This window comes from Thermobia domestica, chromosome 6 (genome assembly GCF_964235325.1).
Source record: "Thermobia domestica chromosome 6, izTheDome1.hap1.1, whole genome shotgun sequence".
Taxonomy (NCBI): domain Eukaryota; kingdom Metazoa; phylum Arthropoda; class Insecta; order Zygentoma; family Lepismatidae; genus Thermobia; species Thermobia domestica.
The window spans coordinates 103,707,199-103,733,019 of NC_137459.1; the positions used below are offsets into that span (position 1 = coordinate 103,707,199).

The 25,821-nt window shown below is 37.2% G+C and overlaps 1 protein-coding gene across 3 annotated transcripts in view; it reads right to left on the reverse strand.

Annotated features, from left to right (window-relative positions):
• LOC145688133 (uncharacterized) overlaps window positions 1–25,821 on the reverse strand; it is a 147,015-nt gene that overhangs the window by 72,951 nt on the left and 48,243 nt on the right. For 2 of the 3 annotated variants that reach the window (XR_014131845.1, XM_081761920.1), the window contains exon 3: window positions 13,421–13,594. The exons of the other annotated variant lie outside the window; for it this stretch is intronic. Coding sequence is in view for 1 of the 2 variants with exons in the window: in XM_081761920.1 (XP_081618046.1) it covers window positions 13,421–13,594 (174 nt within the window). In the remaining variant the exon portion in view is untranslated. The remainder of the gene's footprint in view (window positions 1–13,420; window positions 13,595–25,821) is intronic. 3 annotated transcript variants of the gene reach the window in all.

Below are 25,821 nucleotides of genomic sequence, written 5' to 3' on the forward strand. Positions count from 1 at the left end.
GGATAAATTGCCCATAGTCTAAGGAATAAAAGTTGCAATAATTGGCGGACGGACTCGGCCAGGGGCAGATTGGGCTGGGCTGGGCTAGGCTAGGCTAGGCTCGGCTTGTATGTGGTACTTTGTATCTCGGTAACTACTTATCGGATCTGAACGAAATTCAGTCAGCAAGCAGCCCATCCCCTAAGAAATAAAGATCGATATATTTTGTGGCCGGGCTTGGCCAGGGACAGGCTCGGCTTGAAAACAGAGTGTGTTCCACAGTTTTACACCCCAAGAGCTTCTGAGTTTGGTTCACCTCGGCTTATTTAAGTTTAGCTTTCCTTTTCTGCATCGAGGCCAATAGACATGAATCTACAGTTTAAGTTAGAAAGTGAAACCATCGTATTCTATTCAGAGTTTTTAATGCTCTGCCACAGGGAATTGAACCAGGATCCACATGCACAAAGGCACACGCGCTAGTCACTACAACGAAGAGGGTTCTGCACACGCTTTCGCAGCCCTGGGTAAACTCATCATCTCACCAAGTCAAGGAAATTAAACGCTATGGATGCAACCCTCGTAATTCCTCCCACGTCAGCCTTGCCTCTTCTACGGGCTAAAACTTTGTTTTATATTATACTAACATAATATCCGTTTTTCGCACGGGCAGTTTTTATTTTGGAAATAAAAAGCTGAATTTGTATTTAAACGGCATCCGAAGTGTCATTGTTCATCTCAGTGACTCCAAAAGCTATGGATTCGGAACTAATATAGGTCATTTTATATATCTTCTCCCTCTCTCTCCCACCCTCAACTTGTGGGGCAGAATTTAAATTTAAGCTACATTGGAAGCGTCACTGTTCATCTCAGAATCCCCGAAAACTATGGATTCGACACTAATATCGGTAATTTTTGATCATTTAAATATCTTTCCCCTCCCCCTCCCTTGTGTCGCACCGTCAAACTGAAATGATGAAACACATCCCAGGCCAGAAACACATCCCAGGTCATGTATGTTAAAAATTTGATCGAGATCGGTCGGGCGGTTCAAGCGGTACGAAGTTTCATATTATATATATATAAGCTGTCCTATTAATGCGTACAATAATAATAATAATAATAATAATAATAATAATAATAATAATAATAATAATAATAATAATAATAATAATAATAATAATAATAAATAATAATAAATAATAATAATAATAATAATAATAATAATAATAATAATAATAATAATAATAATAATAATAATAATAATAATAATAATAATAATAATAATAATAATAATAATAAAAATAAGGGTACGTAGCTGGTGTCAAACAAAAGAAAAAAGTTCTCTTCAACTTTGACCAAAAGTCCATAGTTTCGGAGATATAGGGTGCCGAAAGTTTGGGAAAATGAACTTTAGAGATCTATATCATTATCCTAATCGATAGAGCAAAGGCGGTATGGTCAAGTCAAAGACATCGAATGTGCTCTATCCAAAAATGCTTAAGCCGCAATCGTTAAACCCGTGTGCAAGCGATTCTCCAAAGGAAGTAAGGAATCCTCGTCAATTCTCTTGACAAAGAGGTCTACATTAGCGTGGTTGGAAGACTATAAAAACAGCAATCAGTAATTCGTTGTCGGAAATGTGATATCTTCAACGAATTCAACATGGCGCGGGAATTTTGTAATTAGCTATGTGGGGTTGCATGACTGCAACTTCAGTAAGAGGTAAAAACATGCTTTAGTTACCATAAATGTACAATGATACATACAATGATGCTTATAGGAGCTTAAGGGGGGCAGGTATAGGGCAGCTTAGTTACACGCTCGATTACCAGAGAGTTATTTAATAAAAGCTCAGTAATGTAATCTGTCACGCAGGAAGTTCGTTTAATTTGTATATTTGGAATATTTACATAATTGCTTATGTTATAAACTGCGCACCAGGATGATGCGGGTAACTTAAATAAAAGATAAGAAATTGAATTTTGTATTATAAAAAGTTTATGATGAACTGATGGGATGAATTTAATGAAAGATCCTGAGTTCTAAATAAAAGGGGATAATTAGAATTTCTAATGTCGATCAACACATTGACCTGAAGGGGGTCTGTTTTTGACCGGTTGTCTCGTTAGTTGAAGGATAACCAAATGAGACGAATAAATTTTGAACATCCCAATGCAAGGCTGTGTGTTTAAACATAAATAATATCAGCTTCCTTTTTCCTCAAACGAGGTTTTGCTCAAATATGGTTTTGCTTACTCACGTTTTTCTGCTTGCTGCTGTCCAGAGGCACTGGGGCTTGATGTCACTTTTGGCTGAATATTAACGACGCACTTAAGCACTTGGGATTGAGTGTGAGTCCTTGCTTCGAACCCGCCGGAGGTCTCTTCTCTTCTTGGCGCTGTCTCGCAGACTCGTACCTCCTCGCTGGTCGGCACTGGACGTCGTGGTCCTGGGTTCGATCTCGCTGATGGCTGTCCTCGATGTCTCCCTCTATGGAACTGGACTCGTGAGCTTGAAGTCCTCCCTGGAGGTCGTCTAGTGCGGGGTGTTTTTCGAGACTTGGACGTATGCCGGCTCAGCTTCTTGGACTACAGGTGCTGGCTGCTACATCACCAGGGCAATGGCGTCGGGTGCTCTTGAGCGACGCACGGCACGGAGTGGCGGCGTATACACTCTAATAGATAGTTATGAACTGGACGAGTAATCTTTCTAAAATTTACCTCTTATACGGATGAGCATCCTTGTTTACTCAAATGGATATTTAATTTTAAGCTGGTGAAAGTGTGGTTTTATGTGACATCCGTGTGCTTGTTTCTGGAATTAGGTACGTTTTTTTTCCTTGAATAGCAGTCTATTCTAGAATCACAACGCTTGTCCGGATGTTTACTGTTCCAAAAAAGAAATACTAATTTCTTAATAATAAAATTTAAAAAAAAAAAAAAAAAAAAAAACAATTTAGCCCATTCTGGCTGCATGTTCGCTACAAATGAGAGAGGCGGGCCATTCGAGGTGAATAGCAGCAGCACAGCGTGTGTATACCTGCAATAGGAACTGGCGTGGGAACATTAATGAAAAGAGGGTACAGTAACCAAAAACATCGGGAATATGAGAAACTACTAAAAAGAACATGCACATGATTACCGTAGTAAATACAAAAGTGAAAAGAAATGTGTATCCAGTATGTGGCATAATAAACGAAATAAATAGGGATAAACTATAGCTGCATTGTATTCACCATAAGCAGGTTCTATTTGCTAAATTGCTGTTCCAGGTTTCCAATATCCGCCTTAGTCGTTCCTGTGTACTCGTGGTATATTTTCAATATGTCCTCCATCAACTCGCTCACACGCATGGGCACAACGCAACAATGACTGACGAACATTATCGAGTACTTCGGGTGTATCACGAATCGACTGGAAAGTGGCCTAGATACGTTGTTTCAGATCGTCTATACCATGCATTTCAGTTGCGTAAACTACTTCCATAACATGCCCCCACAAATAAAAATCAATGGATTTAAATCGGGGAAACGAACAGGCCGTGCATATCGACTACACCTTCTTATCCATCTGTTTGGAAATGCAACATCACGATGAAAATGAAATGAAATCTTTGAGTTTTACGTCCCACGGTTATGCCGGTTGGGCTAAAGGAGACGGTGATTATGAGAAATGAATGATATGGTGGAATGAAGAAAGTGGGAGGAAACGGGAGAACCCCGAGAAAACCCACGCACACGGTGTTTGTCCACCACAAAGTTCACTTGGCGGGGGCTGGGATCGAACCCGGGACCCCAAGCATCAGAGGTGAACGCTCTACCACTGAGCCACCGCGGCCCCTGCAACATCACGATGTTCGCGAACTTACCTCTGAAAATGAGAAGCAGCCCCATCGTGCATGAACCACATGGAACGCCTTACTTCCAGAGGTGCATCCTCTAGAAGTTGTGGAAGTTCATGATGTAGAAAATTGAGATACAGCTCGCCAGTTAAACGCCCTGAGAAGAAATATGGCCCTAGAAGTTTGTTTTCGATTATGCCTGCCCACACGTTTACGCTAAATTGTCTCTGGTGGCGGCCTACGACAATTTGATGCGGATTTTCCTCGGCCCAGAAATGGCGATTATGTAGGTTTACAACGCCCTCTCTCGTAAAGCCAGCTTCATCTGTGAAAAGAATGAAGGATGGAAACATTGTGTTACGCGTGTATTTCCTCAGTATCCACCGACAAAATCTTCCCCGTAGGAAATAGTCTCTCGTTTCAAGAGCATATACACGTTGTAAGTGCCATGGATATAGCAGCTGTTCACGAAACAAACGCCAAATAATAATATTAATGGGAAACTCCTTCTGTTGTAGCTGCTTGACACGTGCTGATTTCTGGCTGCCGTGCTACTCGGTTAAGAATCCTTTCCTCGTCGGCAGGTCAAAGCACTTCACGTGGTCTTCCATGACCCGCGTTTCCACGGAAACTACCTGTTTCCCTGAGACGTCTATCAATGGAAAAATATGTCCGATCATTTGAAAACCGACAGTTTGGGAACGTCTCACGGTATAAGCGTTGTGCTGCCAACGGGTTACCTTCAGCACGTCCATAAATTAGGTACATATCTGATAGCTCACTAAACGAGTACTTATTAATCTTGTAGCACTGAATACGTCACTACCCTTTCGTTCGAATCACAAAATTTAAATAGTACACCACTCACATAATGAAAACCACAGCACTGCACTATAATTCGAACCAAAGTGTTACTTATTATAGGAGCACATGATTCAGTTAGTGTCAGGCACATTTTGTGTTTCGTGCCGTTAAAGATAACCTGTTTCACTAATGTCGTACAGACATGCAGAGCTTCTGTTTTAGGCGGGTGTAACAACAGTATACGACGATTGCAATCTGTTTCTTTCAGAACAAATTCTGCCATCTCAGTGTTCTTGTAAGTTGCACGTCACAGGTTAACTGCTTGTGTACTTGAATCCGATAAAAGTGAAAAGAGGTCTAAGACACTACCCCAATTAAACACAACTACACATTTGCGAGACTCCCGCGTGGTTGAGTATTAGTCTGTGTGATTGGAGTAGACTGGACTGGACGGAGCCCTGTATTCGAATCTTGGCGGGAACAGGCGCTCTCTGTGTATAAGGTTGTATGTAAGGGTAGTAAGCAAAAAGAAGCTGTGATTATTATTATTATTATTTCATAATTTCGTTAGTTTCGTTGCCTTTCCCAGCAAGTTTTTTCTTTTCTTTCTTTCTTCAGTACCACCTATAACTACATTCCAAGCAAATGAGTGTTTTAGGAAAGGTGTTGTCATATCAATGCTTGCTTTCCTTGCTTTTTTTTCTTTCTTCGAACTAAATTAATTGGTATTTCGGTGCCACCATCTTCTGGGTTGCCTGGACGATTTCTCTCTCTGCATACAAAGAAAGCAAGCTTCCTTTTTATTTCCATCCACCCATTAGTTACATCAACAGTTTAACGTTATTTTGGTTCATCTGTACAACAGTCGGCCCGCAGGCTATGTGCGAAATATATCACATGACTACCTTTCCATTTCAAAAAATACCACAGATTTCAAAATGGCGGATTTCAAGATGGCGGCGGAGGTTCATGATCTACTCTGCCCATTCTTCTTTTGCAATATGTGAAACTACTACTGTTTGTATTGTCTATCTTTCACTATTTTTACGTCTTAACACTTTATTTGATGTATTTCCATAACATAGCATAGGCCTTCCCCACCAACTTTGACCCCCTCCCCCTCCTTTGAAAATATTGACAAAATATATAACGCCATATAAAGAAACTCCTTTAAAACCTAAGTTACACCTAAGACTTAGCTACAGCCTGAACATTTAGAAACAACGAAAAAAGAATCGTATCCTGACTATATATAATACAGCTAAAATCTGTCGAGCAGGATCTTTATTATAATGTATAATTTATAGATACGATTTGAGTTTTTTTTTTTTTCTTTCTTCTGCGTACGACCTTCGTGAGAAAGGAAATTTACGTCTTTCTTTAATACTTGTTACTATAATATCACCTCTTACTATATCCAGTGTAGGTTTCCCTTTACATAATGTCTTACTAACTGACCAGTGCAAATGAATGTGTATTGAAGCTATAATCATTCATTATTCATAAAGAACTAGCAGCGTTCACCCCGCTTCGCTGCGGTCACCCCGGAACGCAATAAACTTTGTTACTTAGATAATTTTTACTTTTTCGCTTTCAAGTGATATGATAAAAACCATAGAAGATTGCACTAATGTTAACATTATATCGCCTGTCATTTATGTTAACCCGCCCCGCTTCGCTGCGGTCACCCCAACCCGCCCCGCTTCGCTGCGGTCATCCCGGAACGCAATAAACTTTGTTACTTAGATAATTTTTACTTTTTCGCTTTCAAGTGATTTATAGCGCCTGTCACTTATGTTAACCCGCCGAGTCACAGGGTCATGCGGGTTGCATATAAATACGTTTATTTTTATACCTATGATGAACTAATAACAAAGGATTTGTACGTATGGACACCTGAATGGTCAATTATCTCAAGACACTGGTAATTGAAAATTAAAGTGATATGATAAAAAACATCTAGGGTCCACATCCTAACAACCCCCCAAAAATGAAAGAAATCGGTTCAGCCGTATTAGCGTGATGAGCGGACAAAGGATTTTTTGTACGTATGGACACCTGATTGGTCAATTATCTCAAGACACTGTTAATTGAAAATTAAAGTGATATGATAAAAACCATCTAGGGTCCAAATCCTAACAACCCCCCAAAAATGAAAGAAATCGGTTCAGCCGTATTAGCGTGATGAGCGGACAAAGGATTTTGTGCGTTCTCTTTTATATATATAGATACACTTATTTTTAATTCTCATTTCATAATCCCACTCACACTCCCAAGGTTTCATTTGTTATATATTTGGTGAGCGAGATCCCTTGGTTCAATCGCAACTCGCGCAAAGTGAATTTTGTTGTGAACAAACACCCTGTACATGGGTTCTCCTGTTTTCTTCCACTATCTTAATTCACACATCGTTCATTATCATCATCATCGAGGGATAATCGTGGAATGCTAAGCTAAAAAAAAAAAAAGAAAAGAAAAGCGCAGATATATGTTTTATTCTTTTGTGTGTATAATGGTAACCAAGAAAGTTCTGTTGTTTTTTTGTGAAAGTGTGTTCCATTGGCCCTCACACCGTGAGTTGAATGCGAATGGAGATAAGACGAAGGTCAGTAGTTGGTGTGGGTATATCCAATATACTACCTGGTTGTGGCAGTTCAGTTACATCGTTAACTTGCGTAAGGATAGAGTGAACATGGGACCCCACTACACGAGTTCAAACTAGGGTCAAACGCCATTACAGCGGGGCGGAAGATATGCCAGGCGTTTGGTGAGGGTGTCATGACTACGCGAACAGTGCAGCGGTGATTTAACAAGTTTAAAAACGGTGGCGAAACACTCGAAGATGCATCACGTGCGGGAAGACCAATACACGTACAAAATGAAGATCTTCAGGCAGCAATTGAGGCGAACAGTGGCCAGACATGCGAGGAACTAGGACTACAATTCAGTGTGAGTGGAGAAACCATTCGGCAGCACCTCCAACTTCGGAAGCACTACAAGTTGGGTCGATGGGTCCCACATGATTTGACTGAGGGCCAGAAGGTAACGCGAGCAGACACTTTTGTTTCTTTGCTGTCTCGTCTGAGGAAGGAGCCATTTCTGGACAGGATGTTGATATGCGATGAGAAGTGGGCCCTGTATGAAGCTTCATGGCGCCGTCAGCATTGGTTAGAATCCCATGAACTGGTTCCAAAACAGCCGAAACCAGCACTGCACCTGGTCCTTCTGTGTGTTTGGTGGACTCCTCGCGGCATCTTGCATCGGAACTTCTACCAGTTAGAGCATCAATGCAACTGTGTACTGTCAGCAGTTGAGCCATATTTAAGAAAAACTTAAAACTCTGGAGCCAACAATTATGAATCGCAAAGGAGGAGTTCTGTTACAGGACAACGCTAAGCCCCACGTGGCTAGGATGACCCGAGACACCATTCTACGTCTTGGATGGAAAACACTATTACATCTATTGCATCCGCCATACTCCGCAATACCGCAAGATTAGTACCGGTAATCCAGATCCAGTCCTCATAGCCAATGTACCAAATGAATCCAGGTTAGCTGTAGAAGACAGTGATATACCCGAAAGTTATTCGGAGAAGGATGACAGTGCTACTCGTATTGAGAAAGTAGAGAGAAGAGCGCATTCTTCATATGGTGGAAAGAACACATATGTAAAGTCTAAAATTTGAAACATTTTAATAATAATAATTCTCATTTTCGATTTAGTGAGAAGATCGTTGACCAAATTTAGTGGCCATTCGGAAGACATACCGGCAAGCACATTTTTGGAAAAGATTGAAGAAGAATGCGATTTGATTGGCATAGATAGATCCAAATTCCTTAACATTTTGCCTCACGTGTTATTACCACCTTGTTCCGTTTGGTTCAAAGCGATCAAGGGTAGTTTACATGATTATCTAGACTTCAAAAACGCATTACTTTCAAAGTCTGAAAATTATTTTATGATGGCAAATCGAGACGCTTTAGTTCGAAACAGATGTTATGACCCAAAGATTGACAAAAGTCTTACTGATTTTGTGATTTCTGTCTATTATGAATTGAAGTTAATTAATCCATAAACAGGAATAAGGAGTTATAGCATCAATTCGAATATTGTTACCTTTTAGGTTGCAGCAAATCCTGATCTCTGCACAATGTGTTATTTCAATCATCTCATTATGATAGCACAAAATTTTGAAAGTTAATCGATATTTCAAGGTAATAATAACCGAAATTAGGTTAATGCTAATCGAAATCCAGTTAGTCACATAGCAGTTCGAAATATCAACGTAAGGGAAGAGTGTGATCCTAATGTCAGAAGTAATGTTAGATTTAGTACCGGCAATATAACCGAATCTAATTTCAGGAGAAGCAGAAACAATAATCGTACAACATTCAGGAATCAGTCAAATAATAAATTTAATTTTCCTCGAAATACATTTCGCAGAAACTACACAAATGGCAAAAATTTCCAGAATAGGAGTCAAAGATCTGATGAAGTAAATAGCTTACAGGACTGTATTCAAGATTGTGCCATTCAATGCAACCTAATTGAATCTTTTGGTAATATAACTTAAGCTAAAGTTATGGCGTCCGATAAAATATTCTTAATTAGTTATTGTTTTGTTCACTTTGAATATTGTTATAATTTCTTTGTAATTCGTACTTCTGAATTCTATGCAATTTACATCTATGCATCGATACAAATATTGTTTATCAACCTAATTATGCCCAAGTGGAAGAAATAAGTTATGTAGTATTTCAATATCCTTTAATTTAATTTGTCAATGAGCTCGAATGATACTGAATTAAAGAATATTTTAGGACCTAAATAATTACAAAAGGGTCGTATTTCGAATAAGTCCTTTTCGTCGATAATTTTATAGAATTAAAATGGAATTTGTTATTAAATGAACGTAAGAATATTAGACACAAAATGAAATTAATATATATGTATTATAATTTATGTGTGAGGGCTATTCGGAAAGTAAGGTGATCCCGTATGTAAAATACGTAACGGTCCAGGATTGTTTCTTCAATTGTAACCAATTAAAAAAGTCCTAATCGGGAGCCACATATACAACGCTATTGTATATTTGTGCATTATTTTCATGTGAATTACTTCCATTTTTCTTGTAGCTATTGTGGGCAAAGGTGTTTAATAATGCAGAATCTCTTGTTAAGAAGAAAATATAGATAATATGTTGTTGATTTTATATATATAATTAATGAGTAATCGTAGGAGCAGTAATTACGAATAACTGTTTGTTTCGAGTTGCTATGACAACTGAAAAATAAATTAAGGGAGATTTTGAAAAATAAAAAAGTAATTGTGATGTGTATTAATGTGTGTGTGTGTGATGATTTTAATTCCATGTTTGTGCAATCACTAGTTCTTAGTGGTGACTGATATTTAGTATTCGAACTGTGGGCTATAAATGTAACGAAAGAAGTACGTAAAAAGAAGTAAAACGTTACATAACAAGAAATTCGTTGCAATATATTATATATATATATATATATATATATATATATATATATATAGAGAGAGAGAGAGAGAGAGAGAGAGAGAGAGAGAGAGAGAGAGAGAGATTACATTATATCTATAAACACTAACAGTGCATATACAGGGTGTCCCACAAAGAGGTTTACATTGAACTTCAGTAGCTTGAACCAAAATAGACAAAATTATCTTTTTAAAGTCACAAAGATGTGCAAAACATTTTTGAGGTTGTTCTAATGTGGAATATATTCAATGCGTTCTCCATAGGCAGCAATATGTCGTCGTGAAACAGACCGATAACCATGTGATACAGTTTCCATTCGAATGGATTCACAATCGACCTCAATCGCCTCTATCTGGCATTCAGCGTGCGTAGTTTTCTGGTGTAAACAGTGTTCTTCAGAGTTCCCCGAAGAAAGAAGTCCAAGAGCATTAGATCGAGTTAGATCGTGAGATCTAGGTGGACACTCGACACTTCCTCATCAGCCTATCTACCTCCCAACAAATGTTTCATCCAGGAATTTCCGCACGTCTCGATGATAATGTGGCGGTGCGCCGTCTTGTTAAAAAGAAATCTTTATCTGGGTACAGCTGATGAACAGGTGGCACATTTTTTTCCTGCAACATGTTTAGGTACTCTACACCTGTCACTGTTCCCTTGAAAAAAGAATGGTCAAGTCCTCTGGCATACCACACCACATTGGTAATCCGGGAAGATTAACAGCTCATTCTTCCATAACATGGGGATATCTCTTGCCCAGTACACGTTTTTTTTTTTTTTTTTTTTTTTTTTTTTTTTTTTTTTTTTTTTTTTTTTTGCGATTGATGGTTCTATTCAATTTAAAAGTTGCCACATCAGACCAAACAATGATATCAGTCAACTGTTCATTGTCGCAAATACATTCACAAAATTGGAGGCGCCTATCGGATCGTCCTCATTGATTGCGTGATGCAATCTGGGAATGTAGAGTCTACACTTTGCTTGCTTTAAAATGTGGTGAACATTTTATTTGCTTACACACGATTCACGCAAAGCTTGCCGTATGGACTTCAGAGGAGATCTTGCGAAAGTTTGTAACATTGCCTCCATTCCTCTTTCGTCCGCTACTGATTTCTTCCTGCCACACCGTCCCTTCTTCAGATCACACACTGTTCCTTCCCTCTCATGTCGCGCAATTTCGTAGTTGTTACATTGACGGTTGCGCAATACCAAATTCTGCCCGCCATCATCTCTGCACTTCTTTCATGTTTTCATATTTCCAGAAACAATTCAAAAGCCACTTCCGTTGCTCAAAGGAAAGGTTCCCAGCCATCTTGTCAAATTACTTGTTGCTACTGGCAACTGAACCGAATATAAAAGCAAAACAATTGAGTTGATTGAGTTGATTTTGTGTTTAACGTCCCGTTCAGCAGCGAGGCTATATGAGACGTGGACCTACTGATTAACGTGGAATCCGAACCACATGAGCTCCCGCCGGGAATCGAACCCGGGCCTCCCACGCAAAAAAGCAAAACAAACCAAATGAATGGCTACATACACTTGTCATCAGAGCGCCAAATTAATTTGATCAGGTTATCTTTAATACCTTCTCTTATTAACATTCGAACAGTGTAAACTCCTTTCTGGGACACACAGTATATAATTTTCTTTAATTCTCTTTTAGCATGAGTGACATCTATTACAGTCTTTAGGAAATAATTACGTTTATGGAGGACACAATAACATATTGCAACTTCTGATACTGGTGGCAATGTATCACCAGTGGCGTACCAGGTTGCAGATGCTAATACTGTAACTATACTTCCGACTTCCCTACCTCTACACCTGCTGACAGAACCAACATTGGAAAAATCTTATTTGCAAAAATGCGCGAGCCGCAAATGTTTCAAAGAAATCCAATGTTCATTCAACCAATACTGGTACCATAGGAAGAGTAGGAATCGCAAAAATAGGTCAAGTGATCTGTTCACCGAACAGAACAAACCTTGTTCTTTTGTCGACACACGTAGAGGGAGCTATAACTATTATACAAATTCACAGGACGACTACAAATTCAAGGGTTGGATGCAAGACACACACAGCTTCACTCTTGGCTAATATTTAGATATTGTTCGCAAAAACTCGAGAAAGTATCAGCAAGTATTTTGTAGTGAGATCCATACTGCTCGAAACAGTAAAAAAGTTAACTTTGTCGCCTCTTCGAGTTGACCACCTGCACGTGTGTATCTTGGCCACATAACGCAGAGTATTTATACAAAATTTTAATTATCTTTTGTGAAGATCATTAATCTTCTTTATATATTTTAGATTTATTATTCCTTGCTCTCCTATCCTCCTACTGACCTATCCGTTCCAATGTTTTAACTTCCTCCGCATAACTCTCCTCATTGTTTCACTATCGCGTGACCAGTAACCTTTCGTTTTAACACAACGCCCAACTAGACACTACTCAGCTTTCCCCTTGATTTTTAATTTTTCTTTCTTTCTTTCCTACTTCCTTCCCTCTTTATCTGATGAAGCGTTTTAACTTTTTAAGTAAGATTTGTGATTTTCACTATTTTCTGGCAATACTATATTTCGTAACGTTAATTTTAATATTTTCTATATGAGAGACAGATGACCTGAAGCTATTAATGGAAATTTGAAACCATCCATTTTCATGACATAGTATTACTTCTTTCCTAGGAGATCAATGACACTTCATTCACACCAACTTTATAAATTCATCGCTACTCTAATTTTTGCTCTGATATCTGCCAACAGTTGGACGAACGACTTCTCACACAGCAGTTTCGAACACTAAAAAAGCACTCGTAGACTGCAACTTCAATAATGATGCCTATCTAGAAATACTAATAACAGATGACAGATATATATAACAGATACGCGATACTAAGTTGAGTCTGGGCTTGAGCGTCCAGTGCAGCAGCAAGCCTACATGAGACATGGATCTACAGTTTAACGTACGATCCAAACCACATGAGCTCCATTCGGGAATCTAACCGACTCCCCTGCGCCGAAGACGGGTACGCTAACCACACAGTCTACGAAAGAGAGAGACTGTAAAAGGCATGATCGTAAGACCAAGCATAAGGAAGGAGGATAATATTTACTGGGATACTATTACAGCATTTAATAAATTACTTTATGAACTGTCTTAAATTCAATGAGAAAGTAAACAAAAATTTGAACGATGGGAAAATAGTACTAGTAAAACTACGCAAGTTAATTTTCTATGTTGATAAAACCTTACATAATACTTAAATTGTTCATTATATGTATAGTGGCAAACTTACCACTGCCAGATGAGAAGGCCTGTCTTCCATATGCGCCCGATACATCGTGAGAATATCTTGAGGATCTAGATTCGTCTTCACTAGCTGAAGCATTCTGTTCCTCATATTGAGATGTACGAGAAATGCCAAGCATTAAATCATATAGCTTTTTTTCGTATAAAAAACGAGTGGATGCTGTAATGAAACAAGTCACACAATGAAAATAAGTCATAGCATTAACATATAATCACAGAAACCTGCAAGGTATCTCAAACATGCAATTCACAAATAGGACCATCATCATCACAGACGACGCCAGTTGATATAATTTAGTTTGTAAAGACTAATCAAACAAGTGAAAATCATAAATGTTCCATAGACAAGGACCTACTTAAACCCTACAACAAATTTTGAATAAATCACGCAACAGGAAATGGATTTAAAAAGAGCTTGTTTCGAATTACAATGTAAACAGAGAAACTTCCCCATATTAAATCTGTTCCTAGGATTCTCTACAGGCAATCACCTAGATCAATTTATTCATTTGTGTTATTCTTCTGAGCTCAAAAATTTCTACGTAAAAATACTTTTTTTTTTCGAGTTTAAGTTTTATTTTGTTCTGGGTTTCAGTACGATAGTTGGGAAGGTGAAAACACTAATAGTGTAGTTATTTTTAAAAAACAGTAGGTCAGATTCAGTTTTTGCGTTCATTTAAGAACCTGTTCGAAGGAAGATATTTCCTATGTTTATTTAAAGGTTAATTTTGAAATCTTTTTAAATCTTTTCAAATGTACTGTTTTAAAAACACAAAATGTGTTTAAATATGAAAATCTCGCATTATACATCTTAGTGATTTTATATATCGATACTAGCTGAACCTGCGCCCTCCACTCAGCGCATCATTCACATATGAGCATGCATCTCCTTGTCATTTCTCACATCTGTACATTTTGCTTTACAGACACAAGTGAAAGACGTGTTGATAAAAATCGGCAAGGGTCTCATAAAGGGGACAGTTTTTCAATATCTCGCACTGTTTGCAAGATTTGAGCCTACTTCCGGTTGGAGTTTCTAATTCATGAATGACCAGTGTTTTATTTTTTCTTGCATACAGTATGTAATACGCAAATGCATTGTACACACAATTATAATGTCAGCGATATGTGCAAAACACTCCAAACCATAACGTCCACGTTTCTTAAATATTCAATTAGAACTGGACAATCTACACAAAATTTGCTATCGACCAGTGAAAACGGAACGTTTCTAGCATTTGTAATTTTCGAGATTTCATTCTCGAAAACATTGGAGACAAACATACAAACTTTTCTTTGGAGACAAACATATATACCTATCATTTTAATATATAGATGCATAAATTTCTTTTATACCAAACCCCTATTTAGTGGAAATCTTCATTTAACGGAAAAAAATCCAAGCACTTCGTTAAATAGAGGTTATAGTGTATTCTCGATCACATGTATTTATAATTGTCTTCTTGACCATTACTAAGTGACTGGCTGATGACAAACGGAAGCAGTTATGTAAGTTGCATGTTTATGTCCTAGTTCATCGATAAGGTGTTCAAGGAAGCATCAAGTCCTTTATATTGCAAAGACAGCTAACTGAAGACAAATGGATGTGACGTTATAAATATGTAATATGCATAGCGGTACGCATAGAAGTTTTTAATCATCTCAAAAGTTTAATAAAAAAATTTAGATTCCTTTATCATTTATCTTCAGTGCAGCATACGAATTGTTTCTCTAAGTTCAGTGTCTCATTTCAGCACCTAGGCTATACAAGACAACCTACAGTTTAAAGTACAATCCGAACTACCGTAATGCGTTCAATGCTTTCCAGCCAAAAATAAAAGCCGGCACAACGTGCGCCAAAGGTGCTCATGCACCAGCCACTAGACGAGAGGGAAGGCAGTACATACACGTATTTTTAATAAAATTGTATACTATCAACACTTCTTTTAATCACTTCACCTATATAATAATATACTCATCCTGATAAGGCTCTGTATGTTGCTTAAAAAGCTGTTAATAAAAAAAAAGAAAAAAAAGAAAAAAGAAACAGGAAAGAAATAAACGCAATATATGGCATTTTAGAAAAACCTGAAAATGGAATATACAATACATACTTAACTAATAAGGTGCTGTAGTAATGAACTTCAGATTGACACGTAGTAGTACCAATAATTGAAACAATAATAATAAATAATAATAATAATAAATACTTAAAGTATTATTCATTACATAAAAGAAATGTGGTTTAGTGTTGAACAAGATTGTTTATGTAATGTTTAAATAACGCACTGAAAAGAACACATTTGACGCGAAATTTCGTTTAGAAATTGTCCGTGTTATTTATCTATACTGTACTATCAAAAAGTAGAGTTGATTGGCTTATCATCATCAAGGCAATACTACTATAGCTAGAAACGTGAAATTTCCCAAAGGTACTCTTTTCGTCATGAAAGCAAGGGATATGGAAAGATTTTTTTTTGGGGGGGGGGGAGGGAATATTCCCTGCAGTGGTAAAAATGGTTGAACGTTCTTGCAAAGAATAGTGTCTCTCACGAATCCCTGGAAACTCGGCAAACTTTTCATTAAAAATACTAAAGAAGTACATGTTTCAGGGTTTTTCGGAAATTCCACTCCTAACAAAAAGAAAAAAGGAGAACATTCCTAAAATGCAAGGTGTTTGAAAAAGAACTCCCTAGTTTTAAGTATAAATTTAATTGGGAAATGAATGAAAACTTACATCAGTGAGTACATATCATGAAAGAGAATTCCTTCAAGTTTTGTTTAATGTTGGTAGACTTCAACGTGGGATCCATTTGTGGCCGTGCAGACGTCAAGACGATATTCCACTTCTCGCCACGTATTCACCAACATTTCAGGTGTAACTGTCCCAACTGCCATTATCAACCTGGGTGCACAACATCACACACAGTACCTTTAGGTACTCCTAATTGTAGACTACGTCTGGCCAATGACTTCTTCGGGCTCCGAACACAAGAAACACGATCTGTTCAGCAACATCTTCAGAAGTTCTCGATCTACCTGGTGATTTTGCTTTTAAAACACTACTGGTTTCCTTGAAAGACTAGCCAATGACGGATAGTTTTGGCTGTAGGTGGTTCACCACCATACTGACGTCTAAAATTACGTTGCACTGTTATAACTGACTCAGTTTTCACAAGCCAAATAACACACTGCGCTTTCTGTTGCGGAGTACACGCTGTTGCTGAGTTGCTCTGCACTGCACGCCTGCCTGGACTGAACTGAGGAAAAAATTTAAAACCTGGCGCCGTCTCAACGTCAAGCAGACCTGCCAACTACATGGGAGCCAAACTTGGAGAGTTGATGAATCAAACACCACAAACTACAATAATGTATGTCACTTTGCACAAATTCTAGGACACATTAAAATTAGGGAGTTCTTTCTCAAACACACTGTATTAAAAAGTTAGCTTTGTTTAATCAGAAAGTGCCGAATGTAAGAATTTGCTTAACCCTTGAGTACTACCGTAGGACCAGGGTTGACAAAAACCATGGTTTTTAATGAAAAAAACAAAAAACCCGGTTTTTGGTTCAAACCATTTTTTTTTTTTTGTGTGTGTGTGTGTGTGTGTGTGTGTGTGTGTGTGTGTTGTTGTTGTTGTTGTTTAAATAATTTGCTTTATGTATTTGTATCAACATAGACAAAAATAAGTTTGTTTCGCCTTGGTGTTACTATACATTAACTGGGTTATGTTGGAAGGGGTGATATAAGCTTAAAGCGGAATAAAAAGGACTTTTCGGCTTACATCCGAGAGAAATTGTCCTCCATTTGAACTCGAAACCGGGACCAATTGGGCATAAATGTCATACGTCTGCCGAATCACTCACGAAGGACTCCTGATAAAAATACGTTGTACTGATCTTCACATACTTGTTAATATAATTGTCAAGAGTCATTTCAAAAGGACAAAAAGATAAACAGTTGCACAAATGAAACTATTATACAGAATTACATATGAACAATTTCAAAATACTGCAGAGTACAGAAGAACTAATTTAGTCCAAGTTAGTTCACTACGATTTTTTCAGTCCAAGTTAAAGAAATACGACGACTTAATTTGCATATCAGTAAGGAAAGTGAATAAAGATACTAATTATTTTAGTCCACTTTGGTTCTGACCCACTTATACATAAATATATACCAAAGATAGTTCTGATTTCAAAAAATGCCTCTTGTTAGGTTTGTATGGCCCTCCCCCCCCTCCAAAAAAAATAGTACAGCACTTCGATGTAGTTTTATCAACAGTAAACATTATTAAAATGAAACAATATTTAGAATTTTTCTTTGATTGCAAGTGCATAACAAAAACAACAAACAAAAGAAACATTGATAAACTAATAAGAACAAAAGTTGCTTTTGTAGCATAATCTCTGAGTACTGAATGGGGGAATTTAGGTCTGAATATAATACGAATAATATACGGAAGTGAAACGTGATAACCCACTAATGTGTTTTCATCAAGATTTTACGAACACTTACACTTTTATGAACAAGTTTCATTTTTTGGTTTAAACCAGTTTTTTTTAACAGCTGGTTTAAACCAGCCAACCCTGCATTGGGCCCCAGAGATATTTAATGCAGCATATCTCTTAAATGAACGTAAGTTCTAAAAGTATGTTCGTGTATTTTCTCCCCTCTGTATGTTTAATATATTGAACAAAAAATATAGTTTCTCCTGTTTTAGTTTTATGTAAAAAAATAAATAAATAAATAAATAAATAAAAATAAAATAAAATAAAAAGGACTTTTTACCACTGAGGTGGTAAAAGGAACCCAAGGTAATACCCATGCAAGTAATCAATTATTTCTGTTTCTTCTTATCAAACCAGCAAAATTAGTAGTTAAACATAATGCTCAACAGATGGCAGGAATTACTAATGTATTGTTCCCGAAAATTACTTCACTATTGGCTTAATAAAGTAAGTTGGGTGCGTAGCAAAAGGAAAGTTTTGGGGAAAACTTTCTTACATTACGCTAAATTAATCCGACCATCTCTCTCTCTCTCTTCTTGAAGCAACAGATAACTTGAAACTTGCTTACATTTTTGAATAGCTTGTGAGTAACAAACAACAAACACTATCAATAAATATATAAATCCTAATACTCACTCCATCTCCAAACGAAACTACCAATAAATGAATGCTCATGGATTCAGAGAAGGGTTACCTTCTGCAGCCCGCCCATCTTCGGATGGAAATGAAATTGCACTTTTAAAAAACTTGTTTCAATGGGCATGAGGGAATGACTACTCTGGGTTGTAGTTGCGCCTGTTACCCGGTGACGCGGTCATCAAAGTATTTATTTTCTATTTTGGATGATGATTATGTCGAAGATTACAATCTCAGAGTGCAATGTAATAAAGTAATGTTTTAAAATATATCTAAAAAATTTCTGTACGAAATACCAATAATTACTTTTTTTAAATTGAGGTCTCTGAGGGACCCCATGGTATTTCTTATGCTATATTTTTCACGGTAATACACAAAGGTTAATCTGGAGATCTGAGATTCGGTATATAGAGTCAACTTAAAATAAGGATACAAATATTTCAGAGTTTTTGAGAATTTCGCTCCTACTACAGAAAGGGTGGGTCATTTCTATAATATGAAACTTCCTTTTTCTTCATTGAGAAAGTAGCCAGTGTGAGGATTTGCTTAAAGCGAACATTTGAAATTCTGCATATAAACTCTATACTTAAAAAAAGGAGAATACGTATCTCAACGTTTTTGAAAATTTCGTTCCAAAAGAGTGGAAAGGGGGCAGTTTTTATAATATAGACATTTCCCTTTATTTATTCCCAAAGTAGCGAATGAAGAGATTTACTTAATTGGAGATACGAATTCAGTTTACAAACTTCATAAGAATTTCGCTTCAGAATTTTCGAAAAGTTCGTTCCTAAGGGGGAAAACGGGACTCATTTCTACAATACCTAAATTTTCCTTTCTTTATTGAGAAAGTGCGCAATATGAGAATTTGCTCAAGTTAAAGATATGAAATTTAGTATATAAACTCTTACGTATAAATAAGAGAATACGTATCTCACAGTTGGCGAAATTTCCGCTTCCAAATGGGAAAAGAGCAGGGTTGAAAAATACACGTTTAAAAAAAGAAATTTTTTTATGTTTAAAACATGTTTCTTTTTTGTTTAAAACGTTCTTAATGTTTAAAGCAATAATCTAAATAGGTATATATATATATATATATATATACGCTCACAGATATTGCATGCCATCTATATTCGACCCCTAGATCAAACTTTGGGAACTTCCGTAATTTCGATCCATCGAAATGTTCAATTGCGGAGAAAGAAATTGGGAATTTCCCGATCTCCGTTCACGGAATATGTAGTTTAGTTTCTTTGTGTTAGGTTCTACTGATCGTCGTCCGCATTCTTAATCTTTAAACGCTCATTGACGCAGCTGCTGTGTCAGAACTTTAAACCTCAATGGCTCAGTCTCTGATTAAGATAGGAAGATAGTTTTGGTACCAATTTATTCCTGAAGGATGCAGCTTTCCGCCGGTGTGCATTTTATGTATGTGGGAATAACACGTGGCGGTGGAAGGAGGGTAAATATCGTGTTTTTTTGTTTTATTTCAACAGTTTTTTGGGTGCCATTCCCCGTCTTGGGGGATAAATTCATAAAAATTGGTACGTGAAGCAATGAAGTAGGCCACTACATGGTAATATCGTGTATTTGTATTTCTTGCCTATATGGGGGAGCAGGGAGGGACAAAGTTGGCCAATTTTTGGTTTCAGTTTTTTGACCTAAATTACATTTATTTTTACAACAAACATCAATAGCTCAGTCCCTAATTAAGCTAAAGAGATGATTTGGTACCAAAGCATTCCTGAAGGATGAAGCTTTCCGCCAGTATGCATTTTATGTATGTATGGGATAGCACGGTTGAGGGAGGGAAGGTGAAGTTCATTTTTAAAATTTATCAATTTTTTTCATCAGATTTTGGGGTTATTCCTCCCTACTTTGTGGTACATCCATAAAAATCGGTATGTGAAGCAATGAAGTAGTCCCCTACATGATAGAAACATGTATGTATACTTGTTTATAGAGGAAGAGGGGGTCAAATTTGGCTAATTTACATTTATTTTCAGGACGGTTCCATATAAGATAAGATATATTTCTCTGAAGTGGTCTAGAAGCATAATTCTTGTTCGTATATATGACGTGTATAGCAAAAATGATTTGCATATAGACGTGGTACTATGGTGGGAGAATGTCTAATTCAATGAATGTTCTCTCCGTTTTTTTTTTTTTTTTTTTTTTTTTTTTTTTTTTTTTTTTTTTTGAAAATATTGCCTACATAAAACGAATTCATTACGCAATGGCTACCATTTCTTTTATTATAATTACAAGTATCGGCCTACACATTAGATCATTTTGTCAGCGTAGGGTGACTGCAAGAGTTGCCAGAGCCCCGCAAAGTCAATATTCTCATATTTTTAATGATTTTTTTGTGTGTTCTTCCACGAATACGGCAAGAATTTTAAGAATGATTCCTCGTTGGAATCTGTGGTCTATAAGCTTTCCAACGGTGTATAAATCATTACTCTGTGATAATTACGAGGGTCACCAGAGCCCCCAACGTGACCCCTGGCGGGCGTCAAAAGGTTAATTGTGTTGTTATGCCGTAGACACTAATCATTGTTAGCTATCCATGTTGCAGATTGAGATGTATCTTGAAAACTGTTTAGTTAAAATATGTTATTTGCTCCTTGTAGGCTAGTCACTGCTATTTTATATAACTTGTATTTGGTCAGAGTATTTCTTCTAGCTTATGTGAGAACTGTTCATTATTATGGAAATGATAGTGACCCAAAAATACTCAAGTATTGAATTTGTGAATTTGGATCTTAGAATAGTGTATAGTGTGTTTAACCTCCGTTATTCCTGAAAATTAAGAAATGTTCAAATACTTAACTTGAATTTCTGTTAGTTTAGTTATACGCACATTAATGTGCAGAATTTCGTACAGTACTTGCTGTTATCATAAGAATACAATTCTGCTTGTAATTTGCTCTATGCACAAATCCTGCGGAGGATGGGTTGTTTGTTAGAAAATTAAATAAGCTTCTTCAATCTGATATTTTAGTTGTTTTAAACATGTTCAATCACTATCGAAAAAAATAATTTGTTTAAAACTTTTAAAACAAACTGAATAAAACAACAGCCCTCGTTTTAAACACTTTTTTTAAACATTTTGTTTTAAACATATTAACTCTGGAAAAGGGGAACAATCTATAATAATAAATCCGTTCCTGAAAGGGAAAGTACGCCGATCTGTACTATAATATGAACGAGTGATCCACTCAGACGGCCAGTTCATACCAATGTATCTAAACGTGAGATTTGGACAGGAAGCTCATTTTCTAATTCATTGCTCTCGTAACAAAAGAATTACCTAAAATATGTAAAGGAGGTATCCTAAAGGAGGGGGAGTTCAAATAGTTTCCATATACCTATTCTCCCCATGCGAAGAACGGGAGGGCAGTTTGGAATTAATTTTGAAAGTTAGTACCTATCTCGAGCTAGACTTACATCATACCTCTCAAAGCATTTATAGGGAAAGTAGCTCAAGAATCTCTTAAGCTACGAACACGAAATTTGGTATACAGGTTGATAGGTAACTCCACCGAAAAAGTTTCGGAGGTGATCCTTTTATGAAATGGAAGAAAAAGTTCTAATAAACATGGGTCGAAAAACTTCTTTCAGAGCTATAAAACGCCGAATATTCGAAAAATCAAGATTCAAAACGGCCTGGCTTAGAAACTATAGGGTCTATCCCAAGCAGTTTAAGGAATTACACAGAAACTATTATGCGTTCTGTCTAAATATCCATGTTTCAGAATTCAAAGGTACCAGCGAAACCAACGCACTGTTAGTACTTAAAGGAGTATCCCTACACTTCAACTTCCTTTTTACAGTTCGTTTCGTCGATAACGGAGGATGGTAAAACATGGATATTTGGATAGAGCGCATACTAGTTCCTGTGTAATTCCTTAAACCACATGGGATAGGTCCTATAGTTTCTAAATCAGGGTGTTTTGAAACGTGATTTTTCGAATTTTCGGCGTTTCACAACTTTGAAAGGAGACGTTTTTCGGCCCATGTTTATAAGAGCTTTTTTCTTCCATTTCATATAAGGAATCTCCTCCGAAAGTTTTTTCGGTGGAGTTACCTACTACCCTGTATAAATTCCTCATGAAAAATAAGCGGAAACGTGTCCCAGCGTTCTTTTTATTTCCCAGTTTCAATGGGGGGAAGGGTAGCAGGCTCTAGATTTTCGCCACATTGAAATCGACATTATCTGCTGTTTGTGATCGTATCGCGTGAAAATGGCTCACCGGTCTGAAATGAATTTGAAACATAATACCTATCTCAAACTGAATTTTTATCATCTACCTTTATTAAAGGGCGTATTCTAAATGGGTAGGACTGTTCAAAAATTTGTCAAAAGTGGATTCTCTTACGCGTTTTCATTTCAAAAAATGAAATTAAATGAAATTGAGTTTTACGTCCTACGGTTATGCCGGTTAGGCTAAAGGAGACGGTGATGATGAGTAATGAATGAAATGATGGAATGAAGAAAGTGGGAGGAAACGGGAGAACTCCGAGGAAACCCACGCACGCGGTGCTTGTCCACCACAAAGTTCACTTGGCGGGGGCTGGGATCGAATCCGGGACCCCAAGCACCAGAGGTGAACGCTCTACCACTGAGCCACCGCGGCCCCATTCATTATTTCACTTTCACTGAAATGCTTACCCTAAGGGGGAGGGGAAAGAGTAAGCAATCCCTTGGATGCGTCAGCAAGAAGATCCACTGGCACCCGTTCAGAACTATAATTAAAATCAGGCAAGAAAAGGCCCAAGAAAATTATAACGAAAAAGAAACGAGCACACCGAAACAAGTACAAAACAACACACAACTGTCACAGCATAAGGTAGAAGGTAAAATGACCACTCAGTCGCCAACCCCCACCCCCCACCCCAACACACACACACACACACACGAAGTGATTTATTTAAACAGCGACAGGTTAATCTTCTTGAGGGCGGGGAGAGGAACAACATTGAAATACTTTCGATAAACCTGTAGTACGAAAGTAAACTTGACTAACGACACTATGTATAGTTTTCAACGAAATGCATTTTTGTGCCTCGGTTTAGCATAAGTTAATTTTATTACCGATTTAGGCTTATTTTGCTGCACTTTTTCTCTGATCGTAGTTACATTGACAACAGACAACCAAGCTTATTAAAATCGTGATTAGCCTTAAACAATAAATGAAAATAAACGGCAGTATAATAATAAGTTTACACATCGAAAAAAGTGATCAAATACTTTAGACCGATAAGAAACAAGAACTTGTACCTGTAAATTGTTGATGTAATAAGGCACATTATGTAATTAAACAATAAATGCTTTACTGATAAAATTCAAGTAAATGCTAGTGTAAGGGTACACGTTGTTTACAAAAACGGTAATAAGATATTACTAAAAGAAAATTAAGTTTATGGAAACAGACTATAATAAACGAAAAAGACGTGCATACAAAGAAAATACAATACACAAAACTTCAGTATTATGATGAAAAATATAGAACAGACCACTTAGCATTACAGTTCCAGACTCTCATTTCTCTACTGTTTTACCCCTTAATACTATTATAAAGGAATTTTGTACCCACCCTAGGAATCCTGCAAAAATGATGAGTGCTATTTAGAAAGGCAAGAATTATTTAAATAATGAAGCCGAAAGAGAATTATACTTGTAACTACAATAGTTGGGATAAGACGATGGGAAATGTTTGGTTTCCAAAATTAATGTGAACGAAAATTCTGGTGTCTCAGGGCAAACTGTTCATTCTTCAGAACACAAAAAAGGCTTATAAAAACTGACAAAGGAGGAAAAGTAATCTGTGATGTATTCAACAGAAAGCATGAGAAAATGGAAGCTCTAATAAAATCAACCTCTCTTTCTGAGAATACCAAATCTATTTACAACATATCCAACTATAACAAAAGTACTCTATGCGGAAGTGAAATCAGAGCAAATACATCAAATTGATTATACTTCGTCTAAACAAAATGTTTGAATGGAGCTGATTGCTTCAATAAAGAGTTCCAACAAAAATCCAAGTGCATGAAATACGTGTAGGATAAAAGTCAATTTGAAACATTATCGTCTTACTAGTCTCATTACCCACTGTCCATGGGTGCCTGCAGCAGAGGCCAAGGGAGGGCAATTACCTCTTTCCCAACACATTTTCGAAAAAAGAAATCAGCTTTACATGTCAGAAGAACACATACGATTTACGTACTCAAGTTAATAAAGTACGCATTAGGCGTCAATAGGAATTGTTTTACATGAAGTATCAAGTGCGTCAAGGTGTGAATATTCGTGACTTCGCTTTCCTACCGGTTTTTCCCCCTCCCCTGGGGTGTTTTTGCTACTGTCTTAGGTCAAATTATTCTACATAAGTTCCCTTTCTACAGACGTTTTACTACTGCGTGCGTAGTATTGGTCCTCAATTCTATACTCTGAGACTGCACGTAATGGTAAAAGGAATTTGCTTTCAGTGGATTACTCCATCTTTGCTTCTATGTTCCAATTCGACCCTTGCAACTATCTTGTTTCATACTAACCTCTTTTTCGCGCGCATATATGATCAACTATTTGCAGACCCGTATTTATATATTGTGCAACCCTATGCTCTAAATAATTTGCCGCCTTTCTCAAAATTTGTCCCCCCACTCCCCGAAAACGACAAAATTTGCCGCTCCGAATGTATAGTTTTTGGGGTCGCTGAGATGAATAGTGACACTTTTAACCCAATTCAACTTCAAGGTCATACCCCACTCCCAGGGAGGGGGCTAGATTTTAAAACTAATCGAAAACGACATATATTAGTGTTGAATTCATAGTTTTCGAGGTCACTGAGTTTAACTGTATCAGTTTTCATAACGTTCATCCTCACCCCTTGGGGTGAGGGTTGAAGAGGAAGAATTTTCAAAAACAGACAAGATAGCTAATTAGTAACTACTGTAATTAGAGCGAATTAAACACATTAACATATTTTCCCCCGCTTGGGCGGGACTCTGCAGATTGCTAGTTTTAAATATCACTTTATTATGAATCTTAAAAAGAATTCCAACATTTTGCCGTCCCCTAAATTCTGCCGCCCTGTGCTCGAGCACAGAATAGCACTTACCTAAATACGGACCTGACTATTTGTAATCTTACACTTTCATGCTTAAAATTCGACATCTCTTACTTGTACTGATGTGAAAGATTCCTCCCCCTTCCTATACAGTTTTCACCTTTCGCTG